Source organism: Talpa occidentalis, unplaced genomic scaffold (genome assembly GCF_014898055.3).
Source record: "Talpa occidentalis isolate TD23 unplaced genomic scaffold, MPIMG_talOcc4v2.1 talOcc4.5, whole genome shotgun sequence".
Classification (NCBI taxonomy): domain Eukaryota; kingdom Metazoa; phylum Chordata; class Mammalia; order Eulipotyphla; family Talpidae; genus Talpa; species Talpa occidentalis.
The window spans coordinates 126,440,808-126,456,700 of NW_023604861.1; the positions used below are offsets into that span (position 1 = coordinate 126,440,808).

Genomic DNA, 15,893 nt, shown 5'->3' on the forward strand with positions numbered 1-15,893 from the left:
TATAACAGCAACATAAGACTGAATTGTAGAACTGAACTTGAATGAAAGTCAGAGAAATGTCTGTCAGAAATTAAACCCTAAAGTTTCCCAGAGGTCTGTCTGACTGGATACTAGATTTAGGCCAGAGGTTAGGTTTGGTGTCCCCATGCCATAGGAAATCTGTATTGAGTCCACGCAAAGTGTGTAGGAATGACATTTTTGTAAAGGCTAGGACTTTTTCAGACGTGTTGACTCCCTAACAAAGAGAGATTAGAAATACTTCACTGGCCCTGAGAAGCTACAAATTCCCATACAGAAAATCTCTGCTAAAGGTGAACTCATTGTCAGAAATTGCAAACCCAATTATGATATGATCTGTGAGAGAGAAACACAACAAGTACTGCTTTTACTTTGCCAAGAACTTTAAATGGTACATTTGAAAAGTTAAAGAGGTAAAAATTAATAAGAGTGACATTTTAGAAAGGAACAGTGGCGCAGGTGGTTGAGCGCCGCATTGTGAAGCTGTCCGCAGCCTTTGCAGTGCGGGTTCGATCCCTGCCGGCCGGCGAGAATGCCCACATGGCGCAGCAGACCTCTTCTGTCTGCCCGCTGCTCCCCTCAGCAGTGTATTTCGTCAGTCTGCCTGTTCTGTTCCCCACTCTGTCTCTGGTGAATCCTCTCACCTTCCCATTCCTCTGGCCTGTACCCTGGTTCTTGTATAAAAAATAAATAAATCTTTTTTAAAAAAAGAAAGAAAAGAACAAACCAATGTGAAAAAGGATGTAACTCAACTAGGAATAAAAAAGAGTAAGTTTGAACTCAGTGAAGGAGTTAAGAGACAGCGACAGCAAAAACTAGGAAATGGAAGGTAGATCTGAAGAAATTCAGGATGCAGAAAGTTGGACACAGATAGGGAAAGATGGAAACTGTGAAAGGCAATGAAGAGATTTGAAGAATAGAATAAAAAGATCACCTTAGACTCTGTACCTAGCTAATCTATTCAAGAGCAAAGAAAAGATAAAGGTATTTTAAAATACCTCAGTGGGTTTGCCACCAATAGGTCATTGTTGAAAGAAATAATGAAAAATGTGCTTGAGGGGAAAATTAGAGGCAAGAAGGAAGAAACAGGATACAAGAAGAAATAGTGTGCAGTGGAATTGGTAAATATGGGTAAATTAAATAAGAATCAACTGTAAAATAATAGGGTGGAGGCATGATTGCCAAGATAGAACTTTAAGTTACAAGATCAGAGTAGAGATGCTGGTAAGAGTGTAGATGATTTCATATTAAAATAGAGGAGGTCCCTGACTTGTCTGAGGATTTAATGCGCCTTTGTTTTGAGCTTGGATCCCCTCAGACAGTGGCTTGGAGCTCAGGATGATGTACTTAAAGGGTAATTTGAAGTGAACATGACAGGAATGGCCTCCCAGGCACCAGTCCTGAGCTGTCCCCATTAGGCTGTTGTGCTCCTGCTGTCAGGGCCTGTCAGCATGTACCCTGAGCTGAAGATTGTACCGGGCAAGGAATTAGCTTGAGGCTGATTAAACTATAAGTCATCTGACCTCAAACAAGCTTGTTCAGAGTGTTTAAGTGCCTGGTCCACGATTATCTGAGGAAAACAATTCTCAGCCCTGGCTCAGCAGTGCTTGCAGCCTAAGTCACCTCCCACACCCCCACCCGAATCCTCCCCCACTCCAACTCCTCCATCTGCCCTCCTGACCCCCTCGTGGTCCTAGGCATCCCCAATCTGTTTCTGACAGATCCTTTGCAAGAATGTCCCGTTGTCTTGAGCTGTCTCTTCCATCTCTGGATGTTCTTTGAGTGATTTTGCCAGTCTAGGGTCTGTATTGTATCTTGGATAGAGCAAGACAGACCTAATTATATGAATTCTAGTTTCCGTAACTATAAAATTGGGACTGTTCACATCTAATTCGTAGGACTGTTTGGAGGCTTCATGAGGCTGTGTATGTGTACAAAGCATCTACCAGGAGCCTGACACTAAGTTCTCAAGCTTATTTCCATTTCAGAGGGAAAAAAAGGCACCCGCTGTCATAGTCCATTTAGAGTGTAATTGCCAAAAAAGGAAAACAGAACAAGAAAAATCAAACAAGCCCTTCTTGATACATTACTTGTAGTTGATTTGATATATTGATTTTACCTTTGTATGCTCTGAGACTTAAAATTGAACTTAAACTTTGACTTAAAGCAGTATTTTCTAAAAGTATAACAAGCATACTTCTATAGAATATTGATTGAAACAAAGGAAAATATTTTTTATTTTAATAGCCACATAGTTGTTTTAATGTTGTTAGGAGAGGTACCTGTGATTTCACTAATAGTGATTTGTATATGAAGTTCATAAGTACATAAAGTTCCTGAAGAAATTGATGTTAATCTTTATACTAAACAAGATATCAATTTTATTAATACAAACAAGCATAGTTTTGTTTCTTTTGCATTAAAGTATATGCAAGCAGCGTGTGGAAGCTAAGGGGAGATGGATGGAGGAGTACACAGCTACCAATAAGTTGCTTCCCAGTTATTGTGGCACTTACGGTATCATGCTGCAGAGGCAATCGGATGAACTACTACACCTTTTTGCAGTTACATCTACCAAGAAAAAAGTCTCAGACGAAAGTGTTTAAAGGGGATTGGGTGGATGATAAAATCAGTATGTAGTCTCCTTTAAATAGGGATTTTATATTGTGAAGTATGTGCATTTTTTTTTTTTGTGGTGGGACCCTCACTGGTGGCCAGGGATTGAACCGGCGCTGCAGAAGCTGCAGAAGCTGCGGGCAGCCTCGCAACCCAGCGCTCAAGCGCTGCGCCACCAGGGGAGGCCCCAGTCAATAGTTTTTTTTGATTGACAATACAGTATGCTTTAGGGGGTGGGTTCACACCTCCTCAGACATATGTTACCACACCACATCCACCCCCGAAGCACCCATGCTCCTTTACCCCCGGCCATTGGACCCTTCCTTCCCCGTTTGTTCCCACCCCCCCTTTTCCTCTAGTAGCCTCAATTCTGCAGTCACATCTATAGGGCTTGTCTGTTCCTCTGTTTTGTTTCTCTCTACCCCACATGCGTGAAATCATGAGATGTATGTCTTTCTTTTTAGATGTGAATGTTCTCCATAACTGGATTGGGGCATATTGTGTACATTTGTTCATATTTACTGTTGGCTTATCGACCTTGGATCCGCTGCCCACTATTCTGCCTTCTGGAGAACATGTTAGCAACCGGCTGACTCTGCACCTTCAGCACATCTTAACCCAGAGTCAGGGTGTGCTGCTGACGACCTGTGCATGTCTGAGGCATTCGTGTCCGTAGATGTAGCCAGACCTTAAGGCCACATGTTCTGCCTCATGCTTATTTTGGAAATACTCTCTTAATAGGCACATTGTGGGATGTGGCTTAGCTTATTTGCTAATATGCAAATGCCATGAGCTCTCAGCATTGTTTTAGCCTTTTAAGATTCTAACCCAGCAAAAATTTCTGACTCTGATGGAGAAATCCTAACGTCTTACCAATAATGACCCAGAAGTGTCAAAAGAGGGAGGGAATTTATGCAAAGGGCACAGAGGAGTGTTCAAAAGGAATGTTGACATGGACTTGAGAGTGTGGGTGCACAGTAGAAATGATGGGAAGCAATGAAGGGACCACAATGCAACTCTTGGAACTGAAGGGGCCTTGGGGCCACTGTAACTTCCTCTCTGCAAGGCCCAACGATGTTGGTTATGACAAAGTGTGGCTTTTGCCTTTCCTAGCTCTGTCACCAAGTTCTTTTGAAATTCTTTTTTGTTCATTTGAAAATTTAATTCCATCTTTCTTTCTTTTCTACTTTGACACAGAAATCCCCTGCGAAGAAGCTGAGCCATGCAATTAGTAAATCTTTGGGGTGTGTACCCACCAGAGAACCCCCACATCCTGTTTTTCCTGAGCAACCAGAGAAACCACTTGACCTTGCAAATATAGTGTAAGTATATACCTGGATATGGGTTATACTGAAATGGAGATCTTGCTGGAGTCTTTGGGATCAAACTCAAATGTCACCTAACGTGGGCACTTAAGCTTTTGGTCTTTACTTTTTTTTTTTTCAAAGATGTATTTATTTATGCATACAAGAGAAGGGGTGCAGACCAGAGATATGGGGGCATGGGGCAGTGAGAGGATTCGCCAGAGACAGAGTGTGGAGCAGAACAGATGGATCTACTGAAATACACTGCTGAGGGGAGCAGCGGGTGAGACAGGAGAGGTCTGCTGCGCCATGTGGGTTAACTCCCTGGCTGGGGATCGAACTTGTGTAACAGAGGCTGTGGATGGCTTCATAGTGCTGTCTTAACCCCTTGCGCCACCAGGGAGGCCCTGGTCTTTACTTTTGATGAACTCAAGACTTCGAGCTTTCATCTCTTTAAATCACCACAGGTATCAACATGGAAACCTAGCTCTATATAACATAGCAGCTGTTCACAGAAGCACTGCTGCTCTGAAGGGTCAGATTGTCCTGTTGGTGTGTTCTTCTCTTAAACCAGTGGTAAAGAGCATTTCTTCTCAACGATAATAATCCACATCGAGATTTTAAAGATTAGTTTAGACTACCTGGAAATGGAATCAGTCTAATTTGCTCTTTTTGTGTTGAGAGAAAATGGGAAATACAAGATTATAAGTAAAACTAGATACACACACATCTATTTGAGTGGTCGTGCTAAATATAAGAATGTTAGAGAATAGAAAAAGTAGAGAAATAAAGAGGAAATGTGAGGAGGAGGATAAAAAAATGAAGGAAAGATTTAGCTTCTAAACTGGTTTCTTCACTATTAAGTGGTGTGGATTGTACTGTGCTGGATAGAATTGGTAGATTTTCTGATCATTAGTTTTTAGCAGGTGTTTAGAGGGTTTTCTGTTGGAGTAGACACCTGTTTTCTTTTACTGACCTTCTGGTTATAATTTGAGTTCTTAAGGGTCTTGATTTTTTTTTATTCAATAGGTAATTAAAATAATACATGCATATGGATTAAAAATCGCTAATATGAGCATGTAATGAAACGGTAGCACAAGCTCCCATGCTTTATTGGGCTCAGTCTGGGTTTTAGATCTAGTGGTGGGTCCCTCCATATCTCTAACTAATATATTTAGAGCATCATTTCTTTCCAGATTTGGACATTATTGAATTCCTTCTGTGATATAAAGAAACTACCTCATTTATAACTCTGTGTTTCAGTCCATCCCAATTTTTCATAATTATATCACCTGTTTGTAGAGTTGGTCACCTCTTGTAATTTAAAATATATTCTTAAGCCTCTATTTATTGGAACTTCTTTTTTTACTTCCACTGTGTAAGCTACAGAAGTCAGTATCTTCTTGTGTCTCCTTTCTCCTTTGCCTCCTGCCTTTTTTCGTCGATGCCATTACTTTTATCTGGCCAAAGCTGGTAATATTTCGGATCTCTCCTGTGACCTTAACTGTGTCTTCTCAGACTTATTAAGGGTTAAATCTAAAAGTTGAAAACCGAATAGCAGCAGTCACAATTGATGTCATTCACGATGAAGTCGGACAGTGTGCTGTGATTCTGTGTAGCTCCGTGTCACGGTCCTCGTGCTGATTTTCTCTTCACTGTGTAACGGGACCTTCTTCCTCACACACCACTGATTGTGCAAAATCATAGCTGGTGTCTTTATAACTAGAGTGACATTCTTGTCTGGTTTTTGATGTTTTTCCTTCAGTTTTCCATTGCTTTTTTCTTGCCAGAAAAAAAAGGCTTCCCCCCAACTATGTTCCATAGAATTTTCTCTGTAATCCATTTTTGGCTAAAATTGTTAAACATTTTCCCTTTTTGGCTAGTGTTTTTTTATGTGGCACTTTTTATTTTAAAAAATCCTTTCCTGCACCAACATTGTTTTGGTTCCCCACAGTCCTTTCCCCTCCCCCTCCCTCTTTTTGAGTTTTGGAGATGTTCTTTTCACATGTCTATTTTCCCCCTAAATAACCCTAGCTTATAACATAATGTGGGTTTCAGGTGTACAGCAAAATTCATCATCTGTGTAGACTACATTATCACCACCAGAAGTCTGTTTTTCATCCACTATGGTACAACTTCCCCTGTTGCCCGAGTTACTCATATCCCTTCTGGGGAGCACCGCTTTATTCTCATAGATTAAGAGTTTATTTCTGTTTAGTTTATTCATTTGTTTTCCACATGAGTGAGATGATTGGCCTTTCTGTGTCTGATTTACTTCACCAGCACATATGTTTTTAATCCATCTGGAATGGATTTTTGTGTATGCTGTATGCAGAATATCTCATTCTCTTGCCCTGCTCTCTTTACAAATAATTACTTGTCTCAGGGCCATGTATTTAATAACCCATTATTTCCCCACACCCCCACAATGCCACCACTGTCATCAGTGAAGTTTCCAAACATGCACTGTTTGGTTTCAGCCTTCTTTGTTCATCAAATTTTGTCTATCCCTATGCCAGTATCTTACTATCTTAATTGCCATAAGGCATTAAGTAATTTTCTTCAGGTGTGTCTTGACTATTTTCTGTCCTTTGCTCTGTCATATGAACTTTAGAATTAGCCTATTGAGTCCCTCATAATACTTTGTTAGAATTTTGATTGGTGATTCATTGAATCTTAAGATCAAATTGGAGAGAATTGGCATCTTTACAATGTTAAATTTTACATTCCATGATTATAATTTATCTTTCCTCTTATTTAAATATCCTTTTGTGTTTTCAGTAAAGTTTTATAATTTTCCCCAAAATGTCTTTTATATGTTTATTTCTTGTTGCTGTGCAAATGGTGTCTTTTTCCTATAATTTTTTAAAGATAATTTCTGTGAAATAAAATGCACCCACTTTATGTATATAATTCAATGAGTTTTGGCAAATATATACATTTGTGCAAATGATCTCTCTTTTGAATTATATTCCTTACAGTTTGTTGCTGGTGTATGGAAATGCAAATTACTTTGTACTTTAATCCACTATCTAGTCATCTTGTTTAACTTGTTGATTAATTCTAGTAATTTGTACTCAGGTTCTTTTGGATTTTCTGTAAATAATTCTGTCACCTGCAAATAATGATAGCTTTGTTTTTTCCCTCCTACCCTTATACTTTAAAATATTAATCATACTTTTTTCCCTTTGGTCTGATGCCAGCTAGAACCTCCAGTGCAGTATTGACTTTGGCTTAGCAGACATTCCTGTGTTTCTACTAATCCCAATGAGAATGCTTTCTGCATTCATTAAGTATGTTATTGGAGTGTGTTGTAGAAGCTTTATCAGGCAGAAGAGGTTTCCTTTTATTCCTGGCTAGCTAAGAGTGCTTTCTTTTTGTCATGAATGGATGTCAACTTTTATCAAGGTCTTTTTCTACATTAATTGAGATGATTGTATGAGTTTGTTTATTATTGTGTTGAATTGCACTTTTTTTTAAAAAAAAAGCACTTTTCTGAAATAAATATCAGTTGACCCTCCTTTTTAAAATTTTTTATATTTTCTTACATTGTTGTTAATTTGGGGACAGTATTTGATTTCTCCCCTCGAGTGTAGTCCCCATATTTCTGCCACCATCATAGCACCATCACCACAGTCTCTTCTGCTCTTCCCTGCCTCTGTTTTGACACTTCTGTTTTGATCTGCACATCTCAGATCTGCGGTCAGCTTGAAAGTTTTTTATTACTGTGTCACCACTTTCCCCATAAGTGGCCATCTAATGTGTCTTTTATGTGTCTGTTTTTTAGTATATGTTCTTGAGAATGAGATATTGTTTCATATGTTCTTTCAAAACTTGCATAAGTGGTATCATTGAACATTTTACTACCCACTCTACCCTCCATGGGCACCTTGGTTGTCTTCAGGACTCCACTCCACATATAATGCTTCAGTAGCTATTCCAAGGGAGCTGGGTAAGAATTTCTTTATATCTAGGGTATATCTGGATCAAGATTATGGATATGCTGATCAGGAGGAATGTGTGGAGATTCCACAATTCAGTGTAAACTGATTTATCTTTCCATTGTAGTTCTGGCCACATACATCCCCCTCTACCTGGTGTTCCCGAGTCCAGAGACTTTCACTGGAGAGTAACTTTTAGTCTTTACCAGGTGCTGGCTGTTGTCTGACTGTGTGTTGTTGGGGAGTGGAATGGAATAGAAGAGGTGAGAATTTGGTCCTCTACTTCTTTGGCAGACTTTCAATCAATTCACTAGTTTTGTTATTTTTTTTTTTAAGGTAAAGTGATGTTATTTATAACACAGTATATGTTTTAGAAGTACGGGTCTACTCTCTTTAAATGTATGTTAACCACACCATGCCAAAGCTCAAGTTCCAATGATCCTGCACCACAGTCACTGAACCCCTTGTACCTTTTGCTCCCAGCCCACCCTCCCTCTTTTGCATCCTCAGTTCTGCAATCAAAATCTAAGGATTTGGGGAGGAGAGGTTTAGTTTCGTCTGTTCCTTTGCTTTGTTCTTTTATATTTCACATGTGAGTGGGTTCATCTGATATTTATTTTCCTCCATCTGACTCATTTTGCTTAGCATAATCCCCTCCAGTTCCATCCATGTTATGCAGATAGCAAGATTTCATTTTTGAAATAGCTGCGTAGGATTCTATTGTGTATGTATACCACATCTTCTTTATCTAATCATCCAGTGTTGAACACTTAGGTCATTTCCATATCCTGGTTATTGTAAATAGTGCTGCAGAGAACATAGGAGAGCATAGATCCTTTCAAATTAGTATTTTTATATTCTTCAGATATATATATGTGGGCATGAAATTACTGGATCATATGTAGTTCTGTTTTTTTTTTTAAAGATTTATTTATTTATGCATACAAGAGCTGGGGTACAGGCCAGAGATGCGAGGGGTGAGAGGATTCACCAGAGACAGAGTGGGGAGCAGAACAGGCAGATGGACTGAAATACATTGCTGAGGGGAGCAGCTGGTGAGACAGGAGAGGTCTGCCTTGCCATGTGGGTTGCTCCCTGGCCGGCCGTGGATCAAACTCATGCTGCAGAGGCTGCAGATTGCTTCATAGTGCGGTGCTTAACCACTTGCACCACCAGGGAGGCCCTTGCACCAGCAGGGAGACAACAGCCAGCACCTGATTTTGAAGAACCTCCCCCCACCCATGCTGTTTTCCATACAGCTGGACTAGTTTACATTTTTGCCAACAGTATTTAAGGGTTCTTTTGTTACCCCAGTCCCCACTCTTCACTCTTACCAGTACTTGTTTCTGGCTTGCTTAATATAGGCCATTCTAACAGGTATGAGGTGGTGTCTCACTGTAGTTTTGCTTTACATTTCCCTGGTAATAAGTGATGATGAGCATTTTTTTCATGTGCCTGTTGGCTAATCTGAATTCCTGTTTAAAGAAGTGTCTTTTTAGCTCTGGTGCCCATTTTTTATTGGGCTTTTTAATATATCTTAGATATTAATCCCTTGCCAGTCAAACCTCTGATTTTTAATGTAGCTCCTCACCCATCTTCAGAGGCAACAGGAGTCTTTAATTCCTGAATGTTCCTCATCCTCTATGGTCTACTCTTCTTATCTCACGATGAATTTGACCTCAGGTCTCTTCTCTGGTTATTAAAAAAGCCCTTCCTACACTTAGTTTCAGTTAAAAATGTAAGTGGGAATTCAGTTTAAGACTGAGAGCTAAAAATTGGAACTTGAATTTTCCTTTTTTGATTCTTAACATCCTATTAGGTCTACCTTGGATTTTTTCTGAATAAATAGAGCATTTTGTATAAAATTCTGGTTTCCTATGCCCTTCCTAGTCCCGTTGCCCATTCTCTCTTATTCTTCCTCATCCGGTTACTCTTTCTCTTTCAAAGAGTAGCCACTAACATTTATTTGGTATTTATCACTATATGTGTTTTTGTACTTTTCTAAATGTTCATGTATCCTTAAAATCAGGAATTTTATACTTACATAATCAGTCATGTGCTACATAGATTTTGGTAAGTTTATTGCTTTATTAAATATTGTTTTTGAGATTTTTCCAGAATCTCAAATGATAACCTATGCCACAAGCAATCCTTTCTCTATTGGTAGAGACTGAGGCTGTTTCCAATCTTCTACCCTATCCTGCATTGCTGCTGTGTGCATTCTTGTACAGCAGATTTCCCTGAGGTAGGGTCATAAGATATAAATATTATGTAATGAGAATAGGCTAGACAATAATGCAGCAGAATATTAACCCTGACCTCTCATAGTTGAGTTCACGAGTTGAGTAGAACTCAATTGAATTGTCTCTCCAGGTTGTTGTGGGCTGGAAGTGTGGGCCTTGATGCAGTGCTTTAGGCCATTCAGTCTCTGGCCCTGCATCTTACCAGGAGGCTCACTGCGTGCTGCAATGGGAGTGAGCATGTAGCTCAGATCCATTCTCCTGTGCGTGGGTGCAAACTGACACCTGTGCCTTCCCCACAGCTCTGCCTACCTTCAGCACACAGCCTTCTGAGTACCCAGGAAGGGGCGGAAAACCAGACCTTGGTCACTCTAGTAGTGTATACCACAAGTGTCAACTCTACTTGCTAGAACTGACATATATAGTTCAAGTATTTATTAATCTAAATTATTCCCAAACCAAAAATGTAATGAACGGTTCAGTCAAAAGAAAAAAAAAAAAAGGCAGTGATAATTTCCCTTTTAGACGCTGGTGTAATTGTGAGTAAATTAATCCAATGTGGAATGATTAGATCTCCGTAACATTCTTTACAACTTTTAAATTTCTGTTTTACAGAATTTTTCTATATTACTACATATCAGTGGTTTCCAATTTGGCAGATACCAAAGTCATTCAGCTTTAAAAAATATAAATGATTAGGTTACTTCCATTCTAGGTCAACTGAACCATTATTCTGGAAGTTGTCTGGGAATCTACCTATTGAAAAAAATTCTCTGGTAAATTCGATGAGTTTATGCAACTGTTGCTTTAGAACATAACTGGCTTTTAGCTCTGTGAACAAAACTAGGAATTCAATGTTAAGCATCCAGAAAATACATTAGAGTATAGCTGAAATAAAAGTATATGAATGAATAGCCATTCTTAACTGTTGCTGAAATTCTTAATTAGCCATTCATTTGGCAAATATTTATTGAAAACCTTCCAGTTCTAGCAAGGAACAAATAGTGCTAATATGTGCACATATTGGCAATGTGCTGATATGCAGATAGGTTTGAGGGAATGAAAAAGACAGTGTTTTCAACCGACTTCCATAGGAGAGAGTGACAGGTATAGCTCAGTGGATGAGAAATTGTGAGGATGGGCTGCTGCACATTTCTAAGCATGATGGGGGGGATTTATTGTTTTATATTTAAGAGATGAAGGTAGTTCCTCCATTTGAATTCTTTTTTAAAATTTAATTTAATTTTTTATTTTTATTGAGGCAATAGTGGTTTACACACTGTCTATGACCTAGTTATGGGGTCATGCCCTTGAGATGCCTGTTGCCTCATCCACCACCAGAGCACCCAGAGTCCTCCACCACAGGCCACTGCGCCCCCTGCCCATGCTGCTCTCCCTGCCCTCCTTCCGCCTCTTGTATCCTCAGTTCATAGAGTCAGCAAAACTATTCATCTAGATAGGATCATGATGTGTTTAATCACCGTTTTGCCATATTTATTTGAAAAAGTCCTTTTAGAAAGAAGAGAATTTTCTTGCACATGATGAGCCTGTACACATGGTGGCTATTGTTTTTAAGTATACAAGTCGTTTGTATTTGTTTTGCTAAAAATCAGTAATCCTCATTAATATGAACCCTTCATACCTCATGGTGGAGAGCTGGGGATAGAGCCCCAGGGACTGGATGACTGATGTAGTGAAACCTTTCCCTTGACCACTAATTAAACAACTGTCATGTAAGCTCACCCTTTATAGTTATTTCTTAGATAGCCTGTTTACTTGCTCAGAACTTAAGAGGGTACTTGCTAGATAACTGTATCTTTGACCTTTTAAAGGTGTATCTTCCTCAGAATAGAGAATAATACGTGCACTTTCTCAATTTAAATAAGAAAACATCTGTCACCAGAGTGCACTTTGATTATGAGATTATCCCTTTTAGCAGAAATGTTACTACGTATTTCAAAGGTAAACATCTTAGTGAAGAAGAGTCAAGTTGGAAAAAGATGATTTCCATCTTTTTGTACCTACTGACATTTTTTATATACATATTTTATGTTGAGTAGTTTTTAAATGTCTTTTTTGTATGATTAAAAATTGTTTGTCCCTTGCTAAAAAGCATTCAGAAAAGTGCCTGTGTATAACCCTGGTACCCAGAGACAAGCACAGTCACTTTGTGGTGTCTGCACTCAGCCTAGGTTCCTTCTGCTTGTGCACTTTTTATGTGGGATATTGCTGTTCATAAACCATTCTTTTAACTGAACAGTATAGTTCACATACCTTTCTATGTCAGTATAATAGCTTTAGATGATTTTAAAAAATGAACTTAAATAGTGCTTGGTATTATTGCATCATATAGAGTATCTATTATGGAGAATTTAGTTTGTTTCCAATTTTCTGGGTCCATTAAACATTGTTGCAGAAAACGTTTTGCATTCTTCGTTCTGACCTGCACTTATGTCCAGTTAGTTATTCAGGATAAGTTCTTAAAAGGTGAATTTGCTTAGTCAAATAACTAAAAGGCGAATTTTCTTAGTCAAATAGATTTACTTACTATGGCTTCTACTATGGTTCTACTATTCATACTGTCTTTCTGGCCTGTAGGAAGATCCCATCATATCTGAGCGCCAAGCTTCCCTCTGCTTTCACCTGTATGGGGTATTTTCAAACTTTTACATCTTTGGTAATTTGATAGTTGAGAAAGATTTCTTATAATTTGCATTTTCTTTGCAAATAAACTGACCTAATTTTTCACATATTTCTTAGCCTTTTATATTTTGTCCTTTCTACCTTTTCCAGCTGATTTTATTATTCTGAGACCTCTTTTTCTTGTTGGATTAATCTTTGTTAAACATGATGCAAAACTTTTGAATTTGTAAATGGCTCTAAATTTTGTGTTTCTTACTGAAGATTTCAAAGATCAAATTTTTTATTTTTTTATAGTTTCTTGACTCCATCTCACATTTTAAATTAATGTTCTCACTTCAAGGTTTGAAAAAATAACCTTTTCATCAAAATTTTTTATTTCTGGATATTTTTGTCAGATATGAGAATTTAAATTTTTTTTCAAAATGGGTAGTAATTTGTTCCAACGCCATTTTTAACTCCTGCTTTTGTTGTAGTTTTAATTTTGTCTTCCTTTTAGCAATTAATATTCACTTTGAAGCTCTGAAAAAGTATTTACATCATTTCATTACATATATATCCTATATATGTATAAAATATTCTCTAACAAGACATCTTTCCCTAGGATCTATCACTTCTCTATTGGCAGGTTAAGACAGGTTTTTGTGAAGAATAACATTTACAGCAAAGTCTAAAAGATGACTAGGTTTAAGGCAGCAGGAGAAGCATGCCCAGCACACAAGTGATGCTGTAGAAATAGACAAAGGTTGTCTGAAATTTTTCACTTTATCCATCAAAGAGGGACATGTTGAATTTTGCATTTATAAAACTGATGGCTGTGTGGAAAATTGGAAGTAGGCAAGGGTGAAAAAAGAATAGGCCAGCTAGGGTTTTGGAGAGCTGAAGGTGGTTTGGACTGTCGTGTTGGTAATGGAGATGGTGAAAGTTTGTAAACACAAACCAAAGAATCTTAATTCTTAACATTAGTGCATGTGCAGGAATAAAATTAAAACTCCATGGACTTCTGGGACAAGAATTGAAACTAGGTATGAGATCAGGGATATGTTAATGTTAATTGCTTATAATTCATTGTTGACATAGAGTATATTTATTCAGATTCTTATAAATTCAAGTGTTGTTGATATTAAACATTCAGTGTTCTCAGCCTTTTGTTCACCTGTTCTACGCTTATTATTTCACTTAACACTCACAGCAGCCTTTGCAGCATAAATATCATTAACCTATAATGATCAGGAAACAGTATTGGTGAGGTTGGTTGACCTGTCAGAATCACAAGCTGCATAGTGATGGAATTGGGACCTGAATGAGGGCTGCTGGTTCTATGGACAGCCCTTCCCCTGGTGTCTGTTTCCTTATTTTTTGACCAAGTAAGAAATTGTTGGTATAGAAACACAGTAATTGAACCATTGTTTGAACTCTGTGGTTAGTTTTAGAATCAAGAGCCAACACTGAATAGCTGTAACTTGGTTGAAAAATAGAAGGGAGACAGTATGATATGATAGAAGAAAAACTAGATTTAAAATCCAGAGACATTAGTTTGCTCTTTTGTAAAGTGATAGTACAACTTATCTTAACTTCTTAGGATATAGTTTAAGAACAATGTGTCTGAAGGTATTTGTAAGTGGTTAGGGTGCTATAAATATTAAATTCTAAACTTTTAAAGTCCTTTCCTTGGAATAAAGTAAACCATGTGAGAGAAATGTGAACTGGGACTCTAGCTTGTTCTCCACTGTTCCTACTGCCTAAAATAATATCTGGTGCATGGTAGGCACTTAAAATGCTTTGAATGAATAAAATGATACAAACATTTTTCTAAACAGACAAGTCCTCCATCCCCCCACCTGTGTGTGTTTGGTTTTCCCTTCATAAAACTTGTCATGTACCCGCAGTACCTAAAGCCTCCACTAGATGTCAGGCATATTTCCTTGATGGGTTCATTGTGTTGCTTTTTTGGTGAGGTGGAATATTGAGTAAACAAGGTTTTTCAAGGAAATCTCAAGACTTGTATTCAAAACAAAACTAATTCACTTATTAACACTGGCAACACTAGTCTAATTCAAGCAATTTGCTGTTGCTAAGGATCTAATTATCTAACCATATAGTACTTACACCTAATTTATTTAATTAGTGGTTAATCACCATTACATTTCAGCTTATGGTTATTTCTGAAAGAAAGCACCTCTTCCTGATGTTGGCTTAGTGTATTCCTCTGATTTCTGGTAAGAAGAGTGTATAATCAGCGTCTATCAGACACACCTGTGATTGACATGCTCTTGCATAGGGCGTGGCAACTATTGCCCACAGTCGAAATCTAGCCTGTTGCCTGTTTTTGTATGGCCCGTGATCTAAGAACGATTTTAATATTTTAGATGGTTGAAGATAAATAAAAAGCAATAATTGATGAAATAAAGAGTATTTTGTGAAAATTATATGAAATTCAATTTTCATTGCCCCTGAGTAAAGTTTGGGGGGCTCAGCCATGTATATTCATTTATATATTGTCTGTGATTGTTCTGGGGCTACAATGACAAAATTAGTATTTGTAGCGGAGATCATATGATTCTCAGACATATTTACTATCTGTTCCTTTACAGAAAAAGTTTGCCATCCCCGCCCCCCCACGCACACACACGTCCAAGGAAGGGTTAATAAAATAACTGCAAACTTAGGGCACTTTGTACTTCTTGGTATTTTTTCCCTTGGAATGTTCATCATCTTTGAATTAATAGTCAGGATGATTTGGTAATTTCTGTTGGAGCTTCTGGATAAATTTTGTTACCTAGAAACCACATTGCCTTGTGCTGTCTCTTACCATCAGTGCATATATAAATATACAGCATGTTAGAACAGCTGGGCCAAGTGGTTTTCTCCACACCTTGTTTCTAAACAGTACTAACCGAGGCAGTGAAAGAATACTATTATTTGAATTATTCTATAATTATATTTTACAGCGCTCTTATTTGTTCTATTTAACAGTTTGTGTTTAATACTGTTTTAGACTCTCTGTATTTTTGCTTTACTTTGATCAAAAGGTATCTGTCAATTTTGTTTTGTTCCTCTGTCAACCTCACAGATTTTTTAAATTGAACTTTAGATAACTATGCTTAAAACATCTGGTATTTTCAGTGTCTGAA

At 38.0% G+C, this 15,893-nt stretch overlaps 1 protein-coding gene across 5 annotated transcripts in view; it reads left to right on the forward strand.

Annotated features, from left to right (window-relative positions):
- DTNB (dystrobrevin beta) overlaps nucleotides 1-15,893 on the forward strand; it is a 192,356-nt gene that overhangs the window by 91,379 nt on the left and 85,084 nt on the right. For all 5 annotated transcript variants that reach the window (XM_037528399.2, XM_037528400.2, XM_054701271.1 and 2 more), the window contains one exon: nucleotides 3,832-3,956. In XM_037528399.2, the coding sequence (XP_037384296.1) occupies nucleotides 3,832-3,956 (125 nt within the window). The remainder of the gene's footprint in view (nucleotides 1-3,831; nucleotides 3,957-15,893) is intronic.